General features: G+C 42.7%; 1 protein-coding gene across 3 annotated transcripts in view; it reads left to right on the top strand.

Annotated features, from left to right (window-relative positions):
• UNC13B (unc-13 homolog B) overlaps window positions 1-25,406 on the top strand; it is a 393,995-nt gene that overhangs the window by 275,756 nt on the left and 92,833 nt on the right. For all 3 annotated transcript variants that reach the window (XM_077816579.1, XM_077816578.1, XM_077816577.1), the window contains 5 exons: window positions 4,953-5,068; window positions 7,327-7,490; window positions 9,718-9,868; window positions 11,210-11,278; window positions 24,557-24,646. In XM_077816579.1, the coding sequence (XP_077672705.1) occupies window positions 4,953-5,068; window positions 7,327-7,490; window positions 9,718-9,868; window positions 11,210-11,278; window positions 24,557-24,646 (590 nt within the window). The remainder of the gene's footprint in view (window positions 1-4,952; window positions 5,069-7,326; window positions 7,491-9,717; window positions 9,869-11,209; window positions 11,279-24,556; window positions 24,647-25,406) is intronic.

Below are 25,406 nucleotides of genomic sequence, written 5' to 3'. Positions count from 1 at the left end.
ACTGCCTTCATCCTAATGCTTCTGCTGCCTCTCACAGGGCCCCAGATGTGTGTTTCTGGGAGGGGGAGCAGTGTCTCCAGAGTGGCTGAAGGAGAAGCTGCTTTTAAAGAACTGAGTTTGCGGATGGAGTAGGGACAAACTCTGACATCTGTACTGGGCTGAAATTTTCCTCTGGCCTCCCCAGTGGGCCCAGTGATTATTATTCTGTACAGTTGTGTGGGAGATGTAGGTTCAGTTTTTGTTTCTAGACTCTCTTCTGTTCTGCCTAGGCTGAGAATGGAGGAGAGAGTTCTTTCTATTGTTTAACAGAAGTAAGAGGGCTTTGGGGATGGCAGATTGACTGAGGAATGGGATATGGCATCTTTCACCTGTAGGTCACCAGTTCAAATCCACCCTCAAATTATAGATAACTGAAAGTTTTAAGCATTGGAGAACTGTTCACTGGCCTATAAGAAATAAATTATTGAATTTCAGTCCACTTCTTAGCAGACACATGTGACCCTCAGTTGGAATTAATTTGTTTGTTGGATGCTTACTTAGTGAAACCAGAGTCTGAACTCCTCTCTCATCCTATGAGGTGCTCCCTTTGGGTATGAGATGCCAGGGCCTATGCTGTACCTGTACTGTGAATAAACAGGCTTTCAATCTCAAGGGCTGTTAGATGAGCACATTTCACTTGACTGATTTATATTTAAAAAAAAAAATTAGAAGCAGGAAAGTGGGGAAGCTTGAAGGCTCATATGAGGACACAGAGGACATCTTAGTGGGGGATGTTTCTCCTCATAGCAAGAAAAGTTAAGTAAAGCTCAGAGGAGTTAGTAACTTATTAAAGATGCTGTTCCCTTGCAGAGTGTCGGAAAAGGCACAAAGGACCAGGCTGGCAAAAATAAGATGGCCATACCCCAGACATTGTGGATTCCCACTGTGCCTCATTTTAGTGGTCAATTAATTGAGCAGGATTAGGAGGTGGGAGTTCGTTCCAAAAAGATCTGTAGGTGGAATGAAATAGTTCATTCTGTTAAGTCTGTATGAAAGGCTCCTTTAGTGAATTCTAACAGAAGAGTAGTTTAAAGACAGTGTAGTCCATTCCACTCTCAGAAAGTCCCGCTGGTTGTCAATGTGCAAAGAAACTCAGCACTGGATAGTCTCAATAATTCTAACCCTTAGCGCTTTGGTCATCTATAATGGGAATTTGGTTTTTGATTTTTTGATTAGCCTAGATTAGGGATGCAGGCAGATATATTTTATGGATTTCTGAAGTTATAACAGATTTCTTTATTTACTGCACTACAAAGGAGCATTCATTTTTTAAATTGTTGCCGGGGTTAATGGGCAGCCCGTGTGGGTCAGTAGGGTTGTGGAGAAGTGGGTTTGAAGTCTGGAAAATTGGACCTGAGGCATGTTACCTTCTATTGCATCCTGGCCACGTTAATGCAAGTGATGAAGATGGTAATCAGGGGGTATAATGTCCTCACATCCTAAAGCAGTATGTGCTTACCTGGTGGAAGCATTTAACACCTCTATTTTTAGCATCATTAACTGTCTGTCTTGTGCAGCAACAATTGAGGAACATTCAACTCTGTGTAGAGGAAAATGCTCTGTTAGACACATCAGTTCTGTTGCAGAGCTCGAGACATATGTTTGAATTTGGGACAGGCTTGATTGCCAGCAAATATTTCTAATGCTCTGATAAATTGTTGTTAGTAGCTTTTAGTCCTTTCCTGCCACAGCTCTGTATAGCATCAGAAATGTGTGACAGAGGAGTGGCTTACGATTCATTTCACTGTGTTCCAACGCTTGAAGAGGCAACTCCTTCTTGTTCCACGAGTTCATTACTCCTGTCGTTACTGTAGAATTATGGGGTTAGAAGGGACTGCCGGTGCCAATATGCAGGATTTGTTGTGTCTAAACCATCCAAGACAGATGGCTATCCAGACTCTTTATAAAAATCTCCAGTGAAGGAGATTCCACAACTTCCTGAGGAAGTTTATTCCATTGTTCTACTGTTCTTACAGTTAGGAATTTTTTCCTGAGATTTAATGTAAACATACTATACTATAGTTTGAACCCATTGCCTCTTATCCTGCTCCCTGTGGCAAGAGAGAACAACTTTTCTCCATCTTCTGTTAAGGCGGCCTTTCATGTATTTGAAGACAGATCTCGTGTCTCCCCTTAACGTCCTCTTTTCCAAACTAAACATACCCAGTTCCTTCAGCCTTTGCTCCTATGGCTTGAATTCCATCCCTCTGATCATCCTTGTCACTCACCTCTGGATCCTTTCCAGTTTCTCTACATCTTTTCTCTCTCTACATTGGTGACCAAAATTGGACACAGTACTCCAGCTGAGGCCAAACCAGCATGGAGTGGAGCAGTACTATCCCCTCCTGTGACTTGCATGCTATGCCTCTGTTGATGCAACCCAAAATTGCATCTTTTTTTTTGCAACAGCATCGTGTTGTTGACTCATGTAGTAGTAAAGGATGTTGTACTGCAAAGTAATTTAAGGGAAAAAACATTTTTGGGTGACAAGAATGAGATCTTTAAATGTGTTTTCTTGATTGATTCCTTTGAAGACATTTTCATCGTTAAGTGTGTTGTCCAGAGAGTTGGGTCTGGTGTTGACCAGGAGTATCCAGTCTTTGCTCAAATGTGAATGGTATGCAAGTAGCCTGATGGCCATACCTTGCGTGCATCAAATGGAGGAGTTTGCCGTGGTGCTTATCTTTAGTATGACAATGTAGAATCATAGAATCGTAGGACTGGAAGGAATCTTGAGAAGTCTTCTAGTCCAGTCCCCTGCACTCATGGCAGGACTAAGCCATGTCTACACTAGAGAGCTTACAGTGGCACAGTGTTACAGTGTTGACTCATATTTGGCTTGTGATCCGCTAGGACCCCAGGTCCATTTTCGCAGTACTCCTTCCTAGGCAGTCAGTTCCCATTTTGTATGTGTGCAACTGATAGTTACTTCCAAAGTGGAGTACTTTGCATTTGTCCTTATTGTAGTCTGTCGAGACTCAGATGGTGTCCCTAGCCCCTGTTTGCCAGAAGCTGGGAATGGCCAACAGGGGATGGATCACTTGACGATTACCTGTTCTGTTCATTCCCTCTAAGGCACCTGCCATTAGCCACTGTCAGAAGACAGGATATTGGGCTAGATGGACCTTTGGTCTGACCCAGTAGGGCCATTCTTAGGTTAGATCAGAACATCTCAAATCAAAATACATTTTTGCATGCTGAGACTTGTAGTCTCCACAGACTATAACGTCTATATTCAAGTTAAGAGCCATTGTAGAGCTCTTGGGCTGGATGCATTTGTCCTTCAAGTCATACCTTGGCCACCACTACCATAGGGGTAATGTTAACAGCATTCTACAAGCAAGGACCAAAACAAAGACAAACTTCAGTGAGTGGTATTTGCACCTTCTGCCTATGGGAACCCACTCTGCTCTACTCTCTTGTAATGGTGACAAAGACATGCCCGGCATAGCCACATAGGTATATCACCCCTGTGTCTGACCGTCTTCTCAGTATGTCCCGGAAGGGGGTTGTGTGGGGTCTCTGCTGGAAGCTAAGAACTAGTTGACTGTCATGGTTATTGAATGATGTTTGTATGGGGAAGGCTTCGGGATAACCCGATCAACATTGAGAACTGTGAGCATCCCTGGAGCCAGCACTGTGCACCTTGACCAGGTGCAGGCCTCAAGGTTTACAAAGATGAAAAGAATCAAGAGTGTTTGAATAGGGGAATCCCTGGGGTGACAATGGTCTCTAACTGTGTAAGAGATGAAAAAAGAGCACAAGTTGTTACCCATTCCAGCAGGGGTGTCTCAGGAAAGGTGGATCCCAGGTTTCAAAACTGAACAAGTGCTGTGTGGACTAACCTTTGGTAGCCTAACGCCAGGGAAAAATAAACCTGTGGGGTTGGTGGTGCAGTGGCTTAGAATATCCTGTTACCTGTAGAGACTGGATTCCAATTCTCATGTGTGAAACAAGTAGAAATAAATTGGCTGGGATTATGGTAGTCTCCAACACAAAACCACCACAGAATCTGTCTTAATTGTCCCTCGGTGCTGGAAAGCCAAGGTGCAGAATTCCACAGGGTGCTGCAAACCTGTTTAAGGGCCTGGACTGGTATAACAAGCACTTCAGCATGTGATCGAGGTACATGGGCAGAGCTATGCTCTTAATCCAACTGAAGTGAGGGTAAAATGTTCTGAAGTGCTCAAGTCCCCTTTTCGGAAGTGACTTAGGAACCTAAGTCAACGAGACTGAAAACCTGTCTAACAGCAGTATCTGAATTTGCACTAGGGAACCTTTAGTGTACAGCTGCAGGGTTCACATGGGCAGTTAGTGTGTGGCACTTTGGGACGCTGTAGATTTACACACCAGCTTGCCACAGAGTGTTCATGTAGTAGACATGCCCTTTGACGCCTACACGTCTAAATCAACTTTGAAAATGGGTTGTAGTCTCCTAAATCACGTAGTTGCTTTTGAAAGTTTAACCCTTAGTTCCTTAATTTCATGGTCACTAAATTCATTCTCAGATTCACATACTCTCTGAAATAAAGGGTTTCAGCATGTTCTTTGGCTTTTCTGATTCAATAACCTGCGTGTTAGTAGAGTGGCTGTCCTGTGCCAGTGGGGCTAAAGAACTGCGTTTTAATTATTTTTTTTATGCGTTGAATTGCGCATGTCTGAAATACGCATGTAGTTATCCCAGTTGTGTGTGAAATGGCGCAAATATGTCATGGCACTTGTGTTCATTTGGTAAATGCAAATTTACACGAACACTTTGAAAAAGACGATATTGAAGGGTCGTATTTCACTTCAAAGTCAGCCTGGACTTCCACGTGTGTTTTCCTTTTACCGCGTTGTGTTGCTGTGGCCATAAGAGCTAGTTCCTGTGCAAAGAAAAATATTTTTAACTTACTACTTATTTTTCTTTCTAGAGAAAAGAACCGATAAATCTGCTGTATCTGGTGCTATACGCTTGCAAATCAATGTGGAAATAAAAGGAGAAGAGAAGGTGGCTCCGTATCACATTCAGTACACATGCCTTCATGAAGTGAGTAAGCCAGTGGTGGATAGTGGTAGTAGTTATGCATTCTCTGTCCTAACCCCTTGGTTTGCTAATGTGGTATACGTCCGTGTCGTCTTCCCCATGAACTCTCTCAGCCTGCTTATAGAAAGACCATAGTCTGTCCCGCTATAACTATAAGCGCTTTTAAGCGCATTAAGATGTGGATAGCACTGCCTGTTTTAAGAAAGCTACAAAAGCTTTGCCCATGTACAAGGTGGGATATCTCATCTTGGCTGGGTTGTGAATAAATTGTTAATTGTCTTCTGAAATATTTTAGGGTATCAGTGTTGGGGGTGAAGCCCCTCTATTTATCCACTGAGCAGGCGGAGTGCAGGCAATGGCAGTATAATCTTCCCCCACACTGCTGCACCACTTTACTACTAGGGACCGTTAGGGAATAGAGGATAATCCAGTGTCCATGGCTGTTCAATCCTTGGTGTCTCTTGAGGTGGGCAAAAGTGGGCCAGATACCTCTGGGAGGTGGAAGAATAAGGATAAGAGGTGTCAACTAAATGTAACGGGCTGGCAAGCAGGTGTTACTGTCAAATCATCGCTTTTTAGTTCAGTGGCAACTCTGCTTCTCTAATTGACTGGTTTTTTTCCCCCCTTCTGAATATGCAGGGTCATTCCCTTCCTCCTTTTAAAAGATCATTTCTTTCCTTCTTTTATCCAATGTGTCTGTATATCACAGACAAAACTGAGATGCTTTGCAGCTAAAATTATTAGATCGGGAGAAATCATAGGTTAAAGCAAAAAGTCCTGTGGCTCCTAATTAGAACATGAGATTTTTCATCACTTGATTCACCTCCTCCGTGTGTAAATGTCCTGAAGGCTTATGTATCTGTATACGACATGAGTTGGAGGAACACTGAGAAATATGCTGAACTGCGTGTGTGTTGATTACTGTACAGCAGCAGTGGGTGAAAGCCTTTCCAGTGTAACTAGATGAGGCTGAAGGTTGGAATGAATAAGGGTACGTAGCTGATTCTTTTCTGAGCCCAAGTCAGTTGGCATATCGTTAGAAATATCCCTTTTTCCAAAGATCATAATGATCAGAATGTTTGGCAAATAATGAATGCCTGGGAAAGGACCGTTACGTTAGTTTAAACAGTTTGTCTGTTTTAAGTCATTTTTATCTCCCCTACAGAGCCTTTTAAGTTTCAGGAGACCAATCAGTCTGAGATTTCGCTGGTGGAAGAAAATACTTTATTGCATCTTTTACAAAGTCCTTACTTCAAGAGAACTTTCATTGCAACCAGTGGGAATTCCCTTGGAGTAAAAGTTGCACAATTTGGCCCACTGAGGGAGGTGCTTTTTCCCCCAAGGGCCTTGCAATCTAATTAAATTACAAATGTAAAGTGGAGTGTTAAACCTTCGAAGGCTTTGTTCTGCACCTTGTTTTAGGCAATGTCACAGCTTGTTCTTTGTGTGACTGCTAGCTTGAAACGTTGGAGGGCAAAGGCTTGTGGCTGCATAGTGAAGTTTGTTGTGCCAGAATGATTAAGGAAGCTGTAGAATCATGGTGAAACGGCTGGCTAGCTTTCCATTCTGAGCACCTCAGACCATGGGGATCATTGTGAATGGTCCACGATGTGACAGAGAAGCTGAAAAAGCATTAAGCCAATTTTTGCACTGTTCTGTTAGGTGGTTTTACTATGGGCAGACTGCATCTGTATGATTCGGGTGCGTGGCAGACATGCAGTTTGTGAATCAAATATGCTTGTGAAGTTCCATCCATTTTATTTTTATTTCTTTAGATTTATACAAAGTCACATTAAGGACATGTCCAAAGTTGCACATACCTTTAACCATTATTTGAAACCACAGCTTGCAGTTTCCCTTACCGTCAATACTGAGGTGTGGCCCATGAGGACGGTGACCTGTAGTTGCAGGCCTCACGCTTGTGTTAAAGGTCTGCTCCACTTCATGCACATTGGGTTTGGTCCTGGGGGCAGGTTGTCCATGCTGTCCTTTGTTAACATAAATTTGAGCACTGATGGAATAGCTAAAGCTTTATTTCCTCAGAGTATGAGTGAGTTATTTATATTGGTAGGTGAAATTGTAGGGATGAATCTGAGGAATCCTGTCATGGATGCTGAGGAAGAAAACTGAAATAAATTAATAAAAAAGCAAATAGGTGTTTCAGATGTTCTGTCTCCAGGGTGGTTCCAAGACGGTCATGTTGCGCTCAGCCTTAGAGGCTTCCAACACATCAGGTTTAATTTAGTTTGTTTCCATTTCAGAACCTCTTCCACTATCTCACAGACATTCAAGGGAACGGGGTGGTGAAGATCCCTGATGCCAAAGGAGATGATGCCTGGAAGGTGTATTTTGATGAGACAGCCCAAGAGATCGTGGATGAATTTGCAATGCGTTATGGTATAGAAACAATATACCAGGCTATGACGTAAGTTATTCTCCATGTGTTCCTCATACTGAACCCTTGCTGTAGTTAATTTATTTAATCTCAAAGGGAAGAGTTCTAAATATGTTGGGTACTCAATATTTTTAGGATGGCTGGCATGGCCTGCGATTTCCCATCTGGCTCTGCTGGCTACCGTCCTTTAGGTTTATTGTGAGTAGGAAAGGGCTATCATGCTCTTCACTTAGCTTCCTCAAAAGATAGAAATCAGTGGGTGAAGAAGGATCAGGATTGAGGGACTCGGAACCCACAGCTGGCTGATAGTCCTGCCCCTTGAATTTCAAGTCTGAGCAGCCATATCCGGTGGTGTTGATGTAAATAAGCATGAGCTTGATTCCCAGAGGTAAACCATTGATGGTGTGAGATTCTGGGTCCTCCATTAATTGACCGCTGAGTTATTTAAAATGTGTCCTCCCTACGCCCAAATAAAAACGTCTAGTGGGGATGAGGAAGAAGGGTATTTGTGACCCAAATTTAACACCAGTGCTCTTTCATGGTGATCAAAGAATCCTGGGTCAAGAACCAGAACAATCAGTTTTAAAGTAGGAGGATTTGCCGAAGGCGATGACCTGGTTTGCTCTGTTTGAAACTAGACTGTTCCAATTCTTGGTTTCCTGGGAGCCTTTCCTAAACACTGAGCTCTGACTTGGGTTCCTAATGCACTCTGCGTCTTCCTGCAGACCACCATTTGTATTGCATTTGCTTTTTGTCTTCAGTTAAATATTGAATGAGGCAGATTAGCTTGAAGAAACTCACCTTTGAAGTTGAAGTTTCAGTTCTGGGGCATCCTGAAGCCCTTGCACTGAATGCATTCCACAGGTTGTTCTCCATGCACATATCTTCACTTTCTGCCAGTTGAACGATGATAATCAAAGTGGAAAGGAATTACTGAAATAGAGCTGTGCTAGCCAGCCCCCAGGTGTTCTTTGCTCACATATAGTGTTTATGGGTTACGAATAGAACCTTCGTTTCATCAGTTATGCTACATCTTTAAGAACTGCTAAAAAGTACATCCCTTCTCAAACCCTGATAGCAGCTTTCTGCTGGGAATCGGGCTTTTCAGTTTTTCAGAAGAATTAAAGTAGTTGGAGATCATTCTTTCTTCCATAAACGTATCTGTGAAAGACACAGGTAGAGAGATGCAGGTCTGTCTGTCTAGATTTTTATACAGTACTAGTTGAGTGCCTGAACTACCAGTAGGCCAGCAAGGTACCTACCATATCCAACTAATGCAATGCCATGTATTTATCTGAAACATTGATTCTTAAATATTTTCATGTAAAGCCCTGTCAATTTACTTGGAAGGTGAGTAACACGGAAGCTAATGACTGCGTGTTGCCTAAGGATGACACAGGGATTATGATCTGTTTCATGTTTAAAAGAATCTCTCTGGAATTTGTAGCAGAAGTTCTAACAAGTTTCTGACACATGGACACTCTTCTCTTGTGTTATGTCTTATAATATTAGCCCTTTTTTAAAGGGCTGTTTTTCCTTATTTATACCAGCTTTTCTTTGGTTGTTTACTTTAATCACTCCTCAAGACCAAATGCTGGTTGAATAATTTTAAGATTTCCTGTAAGAGATTTCCTTACACTTTAATAAGAGCAATTATATGAGAAAATGCAAATGAGACAACATACTTCCTGCAGGATGACAGGATTAGCCCTAAAGAATCAAAGAAATGTCTGTAAAGCACAAAGATAGTGGTATGTAGATCCTGCTGCACTCAAGGCAGGGAGTGTGTTGCAATTCCTGCTGGCACGTCACTTAGGAAGTTACTGACTATTGGAAGGAGCAGTATGCTTTGCAGGTCTCCTTGCATCAGGCATTGTCTCAGAATCACTGTATCCTGGAGCAACAGAAGAATCTCAGGATTGGACTTATCAATAAATTGCCAAATTGAGAGGCTATTATGTAATGTTTCCAGGGCCATGCTAAAAGCATTTATTTTGCTACTACCAGCTGGTATCTTTGCAGAAAAGTCAAGTGTTGGGACAATGGAGACTTGTCAAGAAGTTGAAATTCTGGATTATAACTACAGCTCTCATTGATATGGTACCTTGAGCCGTGTGTTGCCAATATTAATGGGGTGGAAATAGCTGAAAGAATCAACTCTATAGCTCTGCTTTTCCCCGAGGGCCAGAAATAACCTTGTAAACTTTAGAGCATCTTTGTGTCTTCTCCATAACTGACCTTGCTTATGCTGTTCCAGGCACTTTGCATGTCTGTCCTCCAAGTACATGTGTCCAGGAGTGCCAGCTGTGATGAGCACCTTACTGGCCAACATCAATGCCTACTACGCACACACGACTGCATCTACAAACGTGTCTGCTTCTGACCGCTTTGCCGCCTCAAACTTTGGGGTATGTTTCAGTGTTAACTGTCCTGCTATGCTACTGTTACAGTTTTACTTGCTTGGTTTGCTTATGGCTTTCGTGGACGTTAAAGTGAATCACTAGGAGCATTATATCCTTGGATGGCGCAGTGGGACTCTTCTGTATGAGGAATTAACACAACTGATGTGGTCTTGGTCATCCATACTAGATACTAATCAGTATAATGCATTGTGATGCTTGCATTCTGTGCTCCAGTAACACCAGAATACAAATGGTGTGGAAATGAGCAAACTGTATTGAACGCTGCGTGAGGTACTGTAGATAATGTATACCGTGGGATGTGATGGTTTCAGAACTTAAATTAGCAACTTCTTTAAAAGTCTGTCTCCAAACAGCTGCTGCACTTGATGTTTGTGTATCTCAGGTTCTACTCTGTTGTGGGGGGAACTCAATACTGATTTATTAAGACATGGATTGTACTGTCCAGTCCCCACTGCCCTCCTGTTAAATTGTTTTCCCTGTAATATGCAGTAGAGCTTGGGTTTTTTAAGATTGTCAGAATGGGGTTTGGGACAAGCCACGCTCTGTTACGGGGGAGAGCACATCTGACTGAAGGGGAGATTGCTTCTGTGCCAAACCAGCACCCGCCAGAGGTTGGGCCCCAAGTAAGGCAGAGACTGGAGCTGGACAAAAAATTTTAAATGCACGTTTCAAGCACTGAAACGATTCACAATTTCAGGTCAACCTGATCATTTTGGTCACACCCCCCCACACACCCCACATCCCCCTCCCTCCCCCTCCCCCCCGAAAACAAACATTTGTTTTGAATTGACATTTTGTTTTGAAAAGGTTTCAAATGAAATGAAATGTTGGCAGTTTTTTGTTTGGCAAGAAAAAAACAAAATCGAAAATCTAACTTACAAGAGCTAGGGCTCGTATCACTGGTTGGAACCTGTTTGGGAATAAGTCTTTCTTTTAAATGTGATCATTATGTACCTGCAACCATGCAGATCAATAGCTGGAATTCATACATCAGTTTCAATAAGTTTATTTGTGGTCTTGTATTCTCTCTATACTTGAATGGTACATATGTCTCCTTTAAGTGATGAAGGGGAATTTTCCTGACCCTTCTAATGTTATACTGAAATTACTATTACATCAAGTTTAGGAGTAAATTCAGAGACCTGAAGCAAATATTATCTTCCCTCCAAGTTTGCACAATAGAATAAATCCATTAAACTTCCTCCCACTCTTCTGTGATCCAGCGCTAGTTCTCAGGCAGCACTCTCGTTATTGGGAGTGTTGATTAGGTCTAACTTCCTGTGATGGAGAATGAGGTTATTTACTATATTTTTTCCCGACCAACAGAAAGAAAGGTTTGTTAAACTGCTGGACCAGCTGCACAATTCACTCCGTATCGACCTCTCCATGTATAGGGTAAGTGCCTATAAATGGTGTATTTTCAGGCTCTCTTGTGTAGAGCATGGATTTTCTCCAGTGAATCTCCCTATTTTGGGCATTTTTGTGACATATGGAATCACTGTCACGCACTAATTCTTCAGATACACAATTAAACCATTCCCCTTCTTGTATGTTCACCACCTCAAGCCCTTTGATCAGCACTTGGAAATAGTCTGAGGGTTGAGAACTGTGCTGACTTTTGCTACTCTCCCAACATACTGTCAGAATAAACTAGTCCCTTTGAGTTAAATACCAGCAGTAACCCCAAGTGGCCTGTTTGAAGGACATACCTACAAAATAAGAGCTGCTCTGTGTCACAACCTGGCCCAGTCTCTGTTGGGAGTGGACCCAGCAACTGTGTCCCATGTGCTTCCAAGCCTACTGGGGCTGGCCAGAGTTTGGTCAGGGTTCCAGCTTTGGATCTGTAAGGGCACTCCCAGGTTCAGTCCCCTTGTCTGAGCCCTTCCTTGGGACATGGGACTCTCCATTGAAGCCACCCCAGACCCTGGAACAAGTCCCTCAGACCACCCAAGCCTCTAGTTGCATAGCTATGATCCATGAAAGTTCCCTCTAGGTTGTGGGCACTCTGGTTTCTAGTTTAACCCCTTCAGGGAAACAAGAAACACAGGTTTAGCAAAGGGATTTACTAATCACAGTCAATTTACTCTTAAAAAGCACTAAAGTTAAAGATCTTTGAAAAATAACAAAATTCGTGAGATGCACCGATCCCCCATAGCCTGATCTCATCCCGTCTGTGAGTCTGAGGTCTTGTCAGCATTTCAGACTAAGCAGATTCCCTCCTGCCTTCTCTGTCTCCAGCCATCACTTCGTGTAGGTGGCAATGAATGGCCACCCTTTTCATGCAATCTCTCTCTCTCTCTCTCTTTTTGCCATGTGCTCAGCTGAAAAGCTTGTCTCTTCCTTCCAGCCTCTGTGTAGAAAATCCATTGTTCCCTGGGGTTGGGCCAGAAGTTGAGAGAATCAAAATTGTTGGCCCTAGATTGCTCTATGATTGCTTCTGCTCAATAGTCCCTGAACAAGATGTCAACCACCTTTCCTGGTCAGAGTAGCCATTCAGGATATATCAGAATAGATTTGCCTTGGGCAAGGGCTACTCATGTTCAGTACAAGCAGAAAATGGATGTTACAATAGAAAACGGAGTTCACAATTCAATACAGAAATATCTCATTCTGTCATACTTTGCACTTAGAAGGGGAGGATACGGAGACTGAAATATACACAATCTATTATAACATAATTTGGGATGAATTTTCAGCCAGATCTTAATTGGTGCCGCATTTCTGATTTCACTATTCAACGTATTGCATGTCTTTATTTGTGGCTAATCTGCGTTTGTTGCATGTGTACATGGCAGGGAAGGCTGGAAGGGTGACTGCAACCAATGTTTAAAAAAAGATCTTTAGAAAAGCCTGTGTGTCTCAACCTTCAAGAAAAGCTGATTTCCAGTAATGTCCTGTGGTGCTTGGGGGTTGAATTGTAGTCTTTGTGTTCTGAGTGGAGAGAAATCTTTTGACAGCCACCCTGCGTGTACACAAGACACATTCTAATTCTGTTAGAAGTACCACTGGGAAGCATATAATTATAAATAGTAGAATGATACTCTTTATGATTGGGGGGAAAAGTTAATCCTTGGATAAGATGTTAGTTCATTCTGCCAAAAATAGTAATATAGTGTGAGCGCTGTGGCAAAATGTAATTAGGTCTGATTTGTAATGTCGAGAGTTGATTGCATAAATGGGTTCATAATTGATTTTTCTTACAGAACAACTGATGTTCTTTCAAGGATAGCAAAAAGAAAAGGAGGACTTGTGGCACCTTAGAGACTAATCAATTTATTTGAGCATAAGCTTTCGTGAGCTACAGCTCACTTCATCGGATGCATACTGTGGAAAGTATAGAAGATCTTTTTATACACAAAGCATGAAAAAATGGGTGTTTACCACTACAAAAGGTTTTCTCTCCCCCTACCCCACTCTCCTGCTGGTAATAGCTTATCTAAAGTGATCTCTCTCCTTACAATGGGGTGGGGGGAGAGAAAACCTTTTGTAGTGGTAAACACCCATTTTTTCATGCTTTGTGTGTATAAAAAGATCTTCTATACTTTCCACAGTATGCATCCGATGAAGTGAGCTGTAGCTCACGAAAGCTTATGCTCAAATAAATTGGTTAGTCTCTAAGGTGCCACAAGTACTCCTTTTCTTTTTGCGAATACAGACTAACACGGCTGTTACTCTGCAACCTTTCAAGGATAGCTCTGACATAAGTCATCCTCTGACAATTAGGGGTTTTGAAGCATGTTATGTTGGCATGTAAAAAATAACAAGCATATTACATACAAGCCAGTTATTGCTTTCTGTTCATCTAACTCTCGCTTACTAGCTTACGTAAGGCAGAAGAAAATGAGTCTAGTTTTGAGTGTGTCCTGTTTAAAAATCTTTGCCAGATGTTTTGAGCCATGAGTACCTCTTCAGTTCACAACACTAACCCAATGATTGTAACTAAATCTTGTCTTATAGAAATTTTTGTTACTGGTGAGTGCTCCAAGCACAGGGGAGGGCATGCACATGTTAGCTTGAAAAGGGGGTTGCCTTCACAGGCTTATTCTTAGCTGTTCATGCAGCTCACGTTGAATCCTACCAGCTTAAATTAGCTGCTTTGAATTAATACCTGAGTGCCCCATCTAGTGCCAGGAGATAACAGATTGGATCTCTCTGCAGCTCCTCTGTTGTAATTATTTTGACGATCAATGCAGATATCAATAAGGTGTCTGGATGAGGTTGACTTCGCAGCAAAATCAATGAATGCATTATAAAGGATATTTCCATCCACTCTTCTGTTGTAACTGCATCCCACCCGCCCTCTCAAGCATGTTGAGGGATTGTCTACATGAACTTTCAGTTCGTGGCAAACTGGGGTGTAAATCTACTCCACATTACTCTACTGCACAATGCGAGTCCATGGGGACCCTGCTGCTGCGCCTGTGTAGAGTTGTTCCTCAAGTGCTGGTGCCTATTTGTATTCCACTGTGGGGTGCGGGTGCTCTATGGGCGCCTGAGACCAGAAGAAAAGAAGATTTCTGCTAATCGTGTCCTCTAGTCTGTGCCTGTGCAGTTCTCCACGTGCTGTTTACTAAGGGTATAAAGTGGCCGTGTGGACCAACCGTATTTCCAATTTCCTTTTGCTACCTATGGTGTGTGTTGGAAAGCTCCAGTGTCCAGCAAATTTGCTTCCTTCCTAATTACCTGAAAATAGTTATAGAATAGTTTATAGATTAGTAGTTGAGAGTTAGTATAGTTAGTGGGACTCTTCCCCCCCCTCCATCTTCCTGTCTGTACTCTTCAAGGTGATTACTATGCCCAGTATGATGGGATGTTCACCCCTTATTACCCTAGAAGGGGTTGATGGGGCTGAGAAGGCATCAATTAACCAGATAGGCCACCTATTTCTGCACAGCTGTAGCCTAAGTAACCCCTGAATGATGGAGCCATCTGAGAAGGAACAGGTGGGACTAGGATAAAGCCAGGAATTTGGCAGCAGAAAAGGGCTGCAGTGAGGGATCCGGTAGCCCACTCTCTGGACATTAGAGAGGGAAGGAAGGAAACTGGTACTGAGAATTCCAACCAATTTGGCTCTAACGGTGCAAACAGAGACCAGCCTTTGTTCCCCCTCTTCAGGGGACAAATTTACCACCCAGCAAATCCTCCTTGTCCTGCAAGTTGCTGAATCACCCATCCTTTCAGGCGCCGTTATCTCCACAGACATTGGTTTTTTCCCAAGTGGCTACATGGAGGTCTTTCTTCCCAGACTGTCTCCCAGTCAGGGTATTGCTAAATCAAGTACCATTGGTACTTATGGACACCCATTCCCTGATACTGTAAACTAACAGAGAGGCGGCCAAGCAGCTGAGTCTATCGGCACCATCCATGGAACAAGATCTTACCTTCTCCTTTGATAGCATGAACATGGGTGAGAGAATGCTACCTCCCACAGTCCAGACAAGGTATCAAGAGTCTCATGGGCTCCATAAAAGTCGTACAAAATGGATTATCTTCCACATGAACTTAAGTACCCTATGCCTTGGGATGCACCCCAACCACCATTTGACCAATCCTGTTGGTCGTACTGGGTCCGTATACATGTTGCTCTGAATCGGTTTGTTTGAGATAGGACTCGCAGCATCACTCTCCTCACATAGAGGAAGCAGACCCTCCTCACGAGCTGACAGAAGAGAAGAATCCAGAGACACCTCCAGAACTGCTGGGTCAGTCAGGGTTCTCGTTCTCGTCCCTACATGAGGCAGTTATGCCTACCTCCTCTTCGCCTTCTGATGACATCAAGCAATATTAAGACCTGCTGAAGAGGGTTGTGGAGATGCTCCAAATCCCTTTAGAGGAAGTAATATCTGGCACAGCATGGGACCCAGTAAAATCTCATTGCCTATTAACGAAGCAGTATTGAAACCAGCAAAGGTGGTGTGGCACACATCAACCATGTGTGCCCCACCCTTAAGTGGGCAGAGAAAAAAAAACTTAGTCCCAGGCAAAGGGGTGGAATTTTTATTCACTCATCCAGTGCCTAAATCCTGGGTAGTCCAAGCAGCCTCAGAGAAAAGCCGAAAGCACCAGTTGAAATCTGCTCTTCCAATAAGGAAGCTAAGTGCTTGGACTTAGTTGGTAGAAAGGTCTTTTCCTTCACCAGCCAAAACCCCAGGGTAGCAAATTGTCAGGCACTTACGGCCAAGTACATCAAGTGAACTACAATAAATTGACAAACTTTTCAGATAAACTCCCCAAAGAGCTCCAGGGATAGTTTGAAGCTCTCATTGAGGAAGGAAAGCTGATTATGAGATCATCACTACAGACTACTCTCGACACAGCTGAAATGACCTCCTGATAAATGTCCACTGCAGTGGTTGTGATGAGAGCATTATTGCTTCGGTCATCCGAGTTCCTAAGAAAAGTCCAGTCTACTATTGAGGACTTAGCCTTTGAAGAGACCAATCTTTATAGGGAAAGGACAGATGAGTCCCTTCATTCATTAAAAGATTCTTGGGCAACCCTCCATTCTCTTGGGATTTATACACTAGCACCCAAGGAGAAGTTTCATAAATTGCAACCTTCTAGACAAAGTACAACTGCACAACGATTTGTCCATCACAGATCTTACAAACTCCCAAGGAAGTGTCAGAGGCTACAAAGATTCAGGCAGACTGTGTTTCCTGCTTCTATCATAGAATCATAGAATATCAGGGTTGGAAGGGACCTCAGGAGGTCATCTAGTCCAACCCCCTGCTCAAAGCAGGACCAATCCCAAACTAAATCATCCCAGCCAGGGCTTTGTCAAGCCTGACCTTAAAAATATCTAAGGAAGGAGATTCCACCACCTCCCTAGGTAACGCATTCCAGTGTTTCACCACCCTCCTAGTGAAAATGTTTTTCCTAATATCCAACCTAAACTTCCCCCACTGCAACTTGAGACCATTACTCCTTGTTCTGTCATCAGCTACCACTATCCCCCAAACCCAGCAGTCAACAAGGAAACCATTTTGACGGGTCTGCCAAGAGCTGCGAACCAACTCTACTACCAAATTTTCCTTCCCTTAACCCATTTCTCCAACAACTGGCAAAGCAGCGCATCCAAGAAATGGGTGCTTTTTATCATCCATGTAGGATACACAATAGAATTTTTCTCTCCCTTTCCCCCTCCTTTATCCCTGATCCCTCTTCAGGGATCACTCTCATGAAGGAATGCTCTCTCAGGAAATAAGACTCCCATCTGCAACTGGGAGCCATGGAGCCTGTTTCTCTCCAATACCAATGAAAAGGGTTCTGTTCAAAATATTTCCTGGTCCCCAAGAAAAAGGGAGGGTGGAGACCTCTCTGAGATCTATGGCAACTCAGTGTCTGCATCTGAGCAATGCACTTCAGAATGGTAACTTTGGCAGCAGTAAATCCTATCATTGACCAAGGGAAACTGATTCACAGCTCTCAACGTGAAGGATGTCTTCTTCCACATTGATATCCAGCCTGCACATGGGAAATTTCTCATGTTCACCTTGGATTCTAACCGTGACCAGTACAAGGTTCTTCCCTTTGGCCTGACCACAGCTGCAAGGGTTTTCAAAAAGGTGATGGCAGTTGTGGCAGCTCACCTCCACTGCAAGGGAGTTTTGATTTTTCCATATCTCAATGCTGGCTACTGATGGAGCGATCTCTCCAAGGAGTCCAATCAGCAACAGCGGCTCTCCTCAAGCTGCTGCTGTGATCACTGGGCATATCTTTAAATGAAGAGAATTTAGTGTTAAATTCTACTGCCTGTGGGACAACTATCAGCACAATATTGAACTCCATCACAGCAAGCGCATACCTTCCAAGAGACAGATTTCTCACCATGAAAGCACCAGTCATGGGCTAGTCATGGAGATTTGGGCTACTACACAAACATCAGTTTGGGAGGGTCTTGCTTTCTTGGGGCATATGGCTGCCAGTGGTTATGTAACACCATTCACAAGGCTTCAACTCCATGCTTTCCGAGCCTGGCTCAAGACAGTATACATCCCAAATGGAGACAGCATAGAAGATCATTCCTCTGAATACAAAACTCACTAAACAGATGGGAAAGCAGCTATCGTGTATATGGAAGTCCCTTTCACTCCACCTCCACCAGAGAAGGAACTAATTATGGATGCCTCCCTGTTGGGCTGGGGCACTCACCTGGACAAATATACAGCACAGGATGCATGGACTCTTCGGGAGTCCAAGATACCAACTTTTGGAACTGTGAGCTGTCTGCAGATCTTGTGAAAGTTTCCTAACATATGTAGCAGTAAGTTATGGGCAAGTACAGTTGGACAACATGTCAACAATATTCTGAATCAATAGACAAGGTGATGCGAGATCTGTGCATGGAAGTTGCCAATCTGTGGATCTAGTGCATCCCTCCCTGTGTCACTCTATCAGCAGTGCACTTCCCAGGATACACGCTATGCTTGCGGACAGTCTCTGCATCATCTTGTCCAAAGACCATGAATGGGAACTGCGCAGCTCAGTAATAGAGCATATTCCACCAATGGGGATGTCCGATGTGCAACTTGTTTGCAACTCTGAAGAATTCAGAATGCCGGACCTACGCTCCATGGGTGCACAAGGTCAGGGCTCCCAGGGGGGTGCATTCCTCTGGACTTGGTCAGGCGCTTATGTATGTTTTTTCCACCCATCCCACTCTTCTGTCATGTGCTGAGAAAGATAAAACACAACTGGGCATCAGTTATTCTGATTGCTCCCAAATGGCCCCAATAGTTTGGTACCCCAGCATTCTCCAGATGTCAGTGTTACCTCTCATAACCATTCAATCCTTCCCTTCTTCCCAGACCTATTAACCCAGAACGAGGGCAAGGTACAGCACCATAACGCAGCCTCATTCAACTTCATGGCCTGGTTTTTGGATGGATGTGGAACATCATGTTCAGAGGCTGTTCAAACGATCTTCAACAGCAGCAGAAAGGAATCCACTAGAAAGTGTTATTCCGCAAAGTGGAGACAATTCATAGTCTGGTGTCAACAGCAACAATTAACCCCTCAGAATTCGGACATTCCCAGCATTCTGGAATATCTATTTTCCCTTTAAGTCTCAGGGGTTTCCCCTTAGTTCCATTCGTGTTCACTTGGCCTCTGATACTGCCCACCCCTCCCTAATCGACCACCGTTCAATTTTCTTGGATCCAGTTATTCTGCACTTCCTAAAGTGACTGATCAGAACCTTCCCACCCTCCAGCAAAATGTACATCAGCATGGGACCTTAATTTAGTCCCGGCAATATTAACAAAGACCCCGTTTGAACCAATGGCCATATGCTGTTTGTTCGCCTTTCTATGAAGACTACATTCCTCCTCATGACAACATCAGGTAGGAGAGATGGGGAACTCAAAGCCCTAATGGCTGATCTTCCTTGCGACTATTTTTCATAAGGAAAAGGTCTCGCTGAGATTACCCAAATTTACAACTCAGATTATCTCAACATTTAATTTAAACCAGATAATCTGTCTTCTCACCAAAGTCTCACTCTACCAGAGAGGACAGGAGACTTCATACTTGGGATGTGCAAATAACCTTAGTGTTCTATGTAGACAGAGTAAGATCTTTTGGAGATACCCCAGACTGTTTATATGACTTGCATAATGCATGTGAGGTGAAGTGATTTCTGCATAGAGGCTATCCAAGTGTGTCTCCAGCTGTATCCTGCTATATTACAAACTGGCCAGAATCCCTCATCTGCAAGGTGTCAGAACCCACTCCACAAGAGCACAGGCAGCTTTCCTCAATGAGGTGCCTCTGCTGAAATACCTAGAGTTGCAACTTGGAGTTGAGTTCACAGCTTCACAAGACATTCTGCTTTGGTGCAAGCTTCAGCAGCTGATGCTGCAGTGAGCTCAGCAGTTCTCCAATCATTGACTTCTATAATGTCCTTGCATCCTCTTCCATAAGAAATAATGCTTGTCCGTCACCCACAGGAAATGCAGATAGGGACCAGCACTCAAAGAAGGAGAGGTTATTTACCTTTCAGTAACTTGCGTTCTTTGAGATGTGTGGTCCCTATCTGTTTTCCACTATCTGCCCTTCTTCCCCTTTGTAGTACTTGTAGTAACAAGGGAAACCTGAGAGGCAATTGGTCCACACTGCCACTTAGTGTGTCTACAACACAAGGAGGAGAACTGCAGAGCACAGCCTGGAAGACACTACTAGCAAAAATCTTCCAGATTCAGATACATGGAGCACATGAACACCCCACAGTGGAATACAGATAGAGGCCACACATCGTGAAGAATTCAAGTTACAGAAAAGTAAGTAACCTCTCCTTCCCTAGTAAGCTTTGATCTATCGCATTTTGAAATGGGAGTAGATCAAAGTGCACTAAGGGCTTGTCTTCACTACCGAGGTAAGTTGACCTAAGTTATGCTACTCCAACTACGTGAATAATGTAGCTAGAGTTGATGTAGCTTAGGTCGACTTACCCCATTGTCTTCACTGCACTGCATCAATGGGAGATGCTCTCGGGTTGGCGTCCCTTACTCGTCTGGCACAGTTGGAATACCATGGTCGACCGGAGAGTGCTCTGCCATTGATTTAGCGGATCTTCACTAAACCCACTAAGTCAACCCCTGCTGCATCGATTGCAGCAGCATTGATCTCCCTGTAGTGAAGACCAGCCCTAAGGAACTGTTAGCGCTTATCAGCAGGGTCCACATGGACACTTAGCGTGCAGCAGGCTAATGCAGGGTAGATTTATACCACAGCTTACTGCGAACTAAATGTTTATATAGCCAAGCGGTTAGTGTTATGTAGCTTGTGATATTCTGCTTTGTTTTTCAAAGAAATATGTGCAGATGACTGTTCGAATATATCACGTCCTTATGAGTGCAAGAATGTGCCCAGGAGCCTGAGCACTGAGAATGGGGTTTGGGACAAAGTAATGAGACTGTAGGGAAAGGATGGACACACCAGCTCAGGAACTGAGGACATTCTATTGCTTGTGGGGGATCACTGAAGAAAATCACATTAAGGGTAATGAGCATACATTGCTCTGGAAAAGAGAATTAAATATTTAATTTTATTCAGCTAAGGTCCAGGCAATAGAAGGTGAAATGCCTAGGTACTCGGCTACTATGGCAATGGGCACAGTATGTGAGAGGGAACTAGACTGGAGTTAAGACTGTGTTGAGGGACAAACTTTAAGGTTTGGCGCTACATCTCTTGATAACAGTTGACTTGATCATGGTCCATAATTATATGGGAAACAAAAATTTGATAATGGGCTCTTCAATCTAGCAGACAAAGCTTTAACGTGATCCAATGGCTGGAAGTTGAAGTGAGAAACACTCAGACTGGAAATGTGGTGCACATTTTAGAAGTGAGGGTAATTAGCCATCAGAACAACTGACAAAAGGTTATTGTGGATTCTCTATCACTGGCAATTTTCAAATCAAGACTGGATGTTTCCATAAAAGATTTCCCTTAGTTCAAACAGGAAGTAATTCAGGGAATTCCTATGGCCTGAGTTTTGCACAACGTCAGATTAGATTATCAGAATGGTCCCGTCTGGCATTAGAGTCTGAGTCTTGGTAGCTGACATCTGGCTATGTGAGAGGATTGTAAATGGGATTCAGATCTTCTTTTCTATATCACTGGAAATCACAAATCCCACCACACCTGGCATCCTTATTGGCTGTCTCCAAAGAGCGGCCAAAAACTGAGCTGTGGGGAAAAACAAAGCCTTCTCAAGCAGTTAGCTTGAGGTCAGGCTCCAGCCCAGAACTAGGTATGTTGTCAGGGGAAGGTGAGGAAGCATGCTCTGTTGCTGCTTATTCTGTACTTGTTTTATGGGGAAATAAAGGCCTTTTGGCCTGAAATGGAACCAGATCACTGGATTGTAAAATTAAAAGCTTGTAGAGCAGTTTTTAATTAAGGGCTGTGGGAAAGCCAACAGGTGCAGAGGAGTACATGGTTCAGACGGAGACATCCCTTAGGGGAGGATTTATTAAAGAGACTCCTCTATATATAAAGAAGAGAGGACAGAAGTTGATAAAGTACAGGTAGGAACTGAAAAGAAACAGTCAAATGAAAGAGTCCTAGTCAATTACATCACATGAAGCCAGAGCACTAAATATTGACAAAGTTTGTAAGTGCTTCTATATAAATGCAAGAAATCTAAATACTAAGATGGGTCAACTTGAGTGCCTGATGTTAAATGAGGATATTGATATAATAGGCATCACAGAAAATTGGTGGATTGATGATAATCAATAGGACACAGTAATACCAAGGTACAAAATATGCAGGAATGATGGAGTAGATCATACTGGTGAGGGCGTGGCTCTGTATGTGAAAGAAAGCATAGAATCCAGTGTAGTAAAAATCTTAAATGACTCAAACTGTACACAGGATCTGGTCCAAGGAGGTGAATAGAGCTGGACCGCTTGGTAATAGCGACCATAATGTAGTTAAATTTAACATCCTTGTTGGGGGGAGGAAATACCAAAGAAACCCACCACAGTAGCATCAAACTTCAAAAATGAGGAGGCACAGGCTAAAGGGACATTCAAACAAACGGTCACAAGCTGCATGGAAACTTTTAAAATACATCATAATAGAGGCTTCAACTAAATGTATACACCACATAAAAAATAATATGACGGAGACCAAAAAAAGACCCCTCCACTATGGCTAAACAGAGTAAAAGAGAAGGTTAGAGACAAAAAGACATCCTTTAAAAACTGGAAGTAAAATCCCACTGAGGAAAATAGAAGGGAGCATAAACTCAGGCAAGTCAAGTGTAAAAGTGTAATTAGGCAGGCCAAAAAAGACTTTAAATAGCAATTAATAAAAGACACTAAAACCAACATCAAAAATAAATTTAAGTACATTAGAAGCTGGACCAAACAACCAGTGGGGCCATTGGATAGCGGAGGTGCTATAGGAGCACTCAAGGAAGACAAGGCTGTTGTAGAAAAGCTAAATGAATTCTTTGCATTGGTCTTCACTGCTGAGGATGCGAGGGAGATTCCTACACCTGAGCCATTCTTTTTAGGTGACACATCTTAGGAACTATCCCAGATTGAAGTGTCCAGTAGAGGAGGTTTTGGAACAAATTGATAAATTACACAGTAATAAGTCACCAGCATCAGTGGGTATTCACCCAAGAATTCTGAAGGAACTCGCATATGAAATTGCAGAACTTCTGTACTAGATTGCTGGAGGATGGCTAACGTAACACCAATTTTTTAAAAAGGCTCCAGAGGCGCTCCTTGGTTGAAACTTTAATAAAGAAGAGAATCCTACAAGGATTTCTACTGGGACCAGTGCTGTTCAACATATTCACAGATGATCTGGGAAAAGTGGGTAAACAGTGATGTGGCAAAATTTGCAGAGGATAGAAAATTACTCAAGATAGTTAAGTCCAAAGCACACTCTGAAGAGTTACAACGGGATCTCATAAAACTGGGTGAATGGGCAACAAAATGGCAGATGAAATTCAGCGTTGATAAATGCAAATAATGCACATTGGGAAAAAATCACACCAACTATAAATACAAAATGGTGGGGTCTAAACCAGCTGTTACCATTCAAGAAAGATCTTGGAGTCATCATGGATAGTTCTTTGAAAACATCTGCTCAATGTGCAGTGGCAGTCAAAAAAGCTAACATTGCTAGGACCTATTTGAATAGGGATAGATATTAATACAGAAAATATCATAATGATGCTATATACATCCATGGTACACCCACACCTGGAATACAGCATGCAGTTCTGGTCACCCAGTCTCAAAACAGATATATTAGAGTTGGAAAAAGTACAGAGAAGGGCAACAAAAATTAAGGTTATGGAACAGTTTCCATATGAGGAATTCAGAGTAGCAGCCGTGTTAGTCTGTATCCGCAAAAAGAAAAGGAGGACTTTTGGCACCTTAGAGACTAAATTTGTTTCTCTAAGGTGCCACAAGTCCTCCTGTTCTACATACGAGGAATGTTTCACAAGACTGGAACTGTTCAACTTAGAAAAGAGATCACCCCTTCACATAACACAAGGCCAGTGGTCACCCAATGCAATTGGGATACAGCAGGTTGAAAGCAAACATAAGAAAGTACTTCACACAATGCAGTCAATCTATGGAACTCGTTGCCAGGGGATGTTGTGAAGGCCAAAACTATAATTGGGTTAAAAAAATAATTAGATCAGTTCCTGGAGGACAGGTCCAACAATGGCTATTAGCCAAGATGGTCAGGGACACAACCCCATTTTCTGGGCGTTCCTAAGTGTGTCACTGCCAGAAGCTGCAACTGGACGACAGGGGATGGATCACTCGATAATTGCCCTGTTCTGTTCATTCCCTGTGAAGCATCGAGCACCCGCCACTATTGGGAGTCAGGATATTGGGCTGGATGGACCATTGGTCTGACTCCGTGTGGCTGTTCTTATGACTATGAGTCTGCTACCTTTCATGAACACTAAATTCACATGAAGAACTTTTTAATTAAACAGATGAACTCTTGTAGTGAAAAGGTCTTACCTTGTTCAATGTGAAGACCTTTATTTACTGAGCATGGTTTTGAGTGATAGAAGCTCCTGGGCTCAATACGTTTCCAAGGGTTTTTAACATGTTTATTTTGAATGGGCGGGAGAGTTTGTGTGGACATCTGATTGCTCTTTCAGGTGTGGCTTCACTTTTATGCCAACAGAACAATTTCCCAGCCAGCAGCCCTGAGCGGTTACAGGACTTGAAATCCACAGTGGACTTGCTGACCAGCATCACGTTTTTCAGAATGAAGGTGAGGATTCATCACAGCGATAATATTCCTGTGTGTGTGTGTGTCATTGTCCTATACTATTCAGAGAAAAGCCTGCTTACTGCAATGAAGAACTAACCCGTTATTCTCCAAAGCCAAACCCTTTTCTGCGTGGAAATGACTAGTCACAGGCAACAGCAATCTTGTGCTGCCCACGTAGTAAACGTAAACATTCTTATCAGTGTCACAACTTAATACTCCTAACTCTGATGCAAATCACAAAATCCTTCTGACAAAGAAACATACAATTTATCTGTACCCAGGTAGGATATGTAATTTTACCATTTATTGACTTATAAACTTTTCCTGTAAAACTACATTTCCAGCCGTATTAATAAACAACAATTAAGTCTGTACAAAAACTTCTATGGTCTGATAAATATATTAAGCAATAATATTTCTCATTTAACTGTATCTCTCAAAAGGAAATATATACTGAAATTAAGATAACGCAAATAATTACTTGATTAATAGAGAGTCATGGCTCACAGGTAAGGTCATTGTGCAATAATGAAATGTCTTTTTTGTGCTTATATTTGTTTTTTATGAGAGCAGCACAAGATTTGATATCTTTAATTATTCATTGCCTTGTTTTTAAATGCTTGGTTTCCGAAGATGATGTGATGGATGAGAACACTGTTGTCACTTAGCCATCTTCACCTTTTTTTTTAAATGAGTTTTCATTCATGGCATTTCAAAATGTGCTTTATCAAGTCTGACTGTAAGTTCTTCAGGCAAGGAA

This window comes from Eretmochelys imbricata, chromosome 5 (genome assembly GCF_965152235.1).
Source record: "Eretmochelys imbricata isolate rEreImb1 chromosome 5, rEreImb1.hap1, whole genome shotgun sequence".
Lineage (NCBI taxonomy): Eukaryota > Metazoa > Chordata > Testudines > Cheloniidae > Eretmochelys > Eretmochelys imbricata.
Note: the sequence above shows the minus strand (reverse complement) of the source record. Positions and strands in the feature narration are given on the sequence as shown.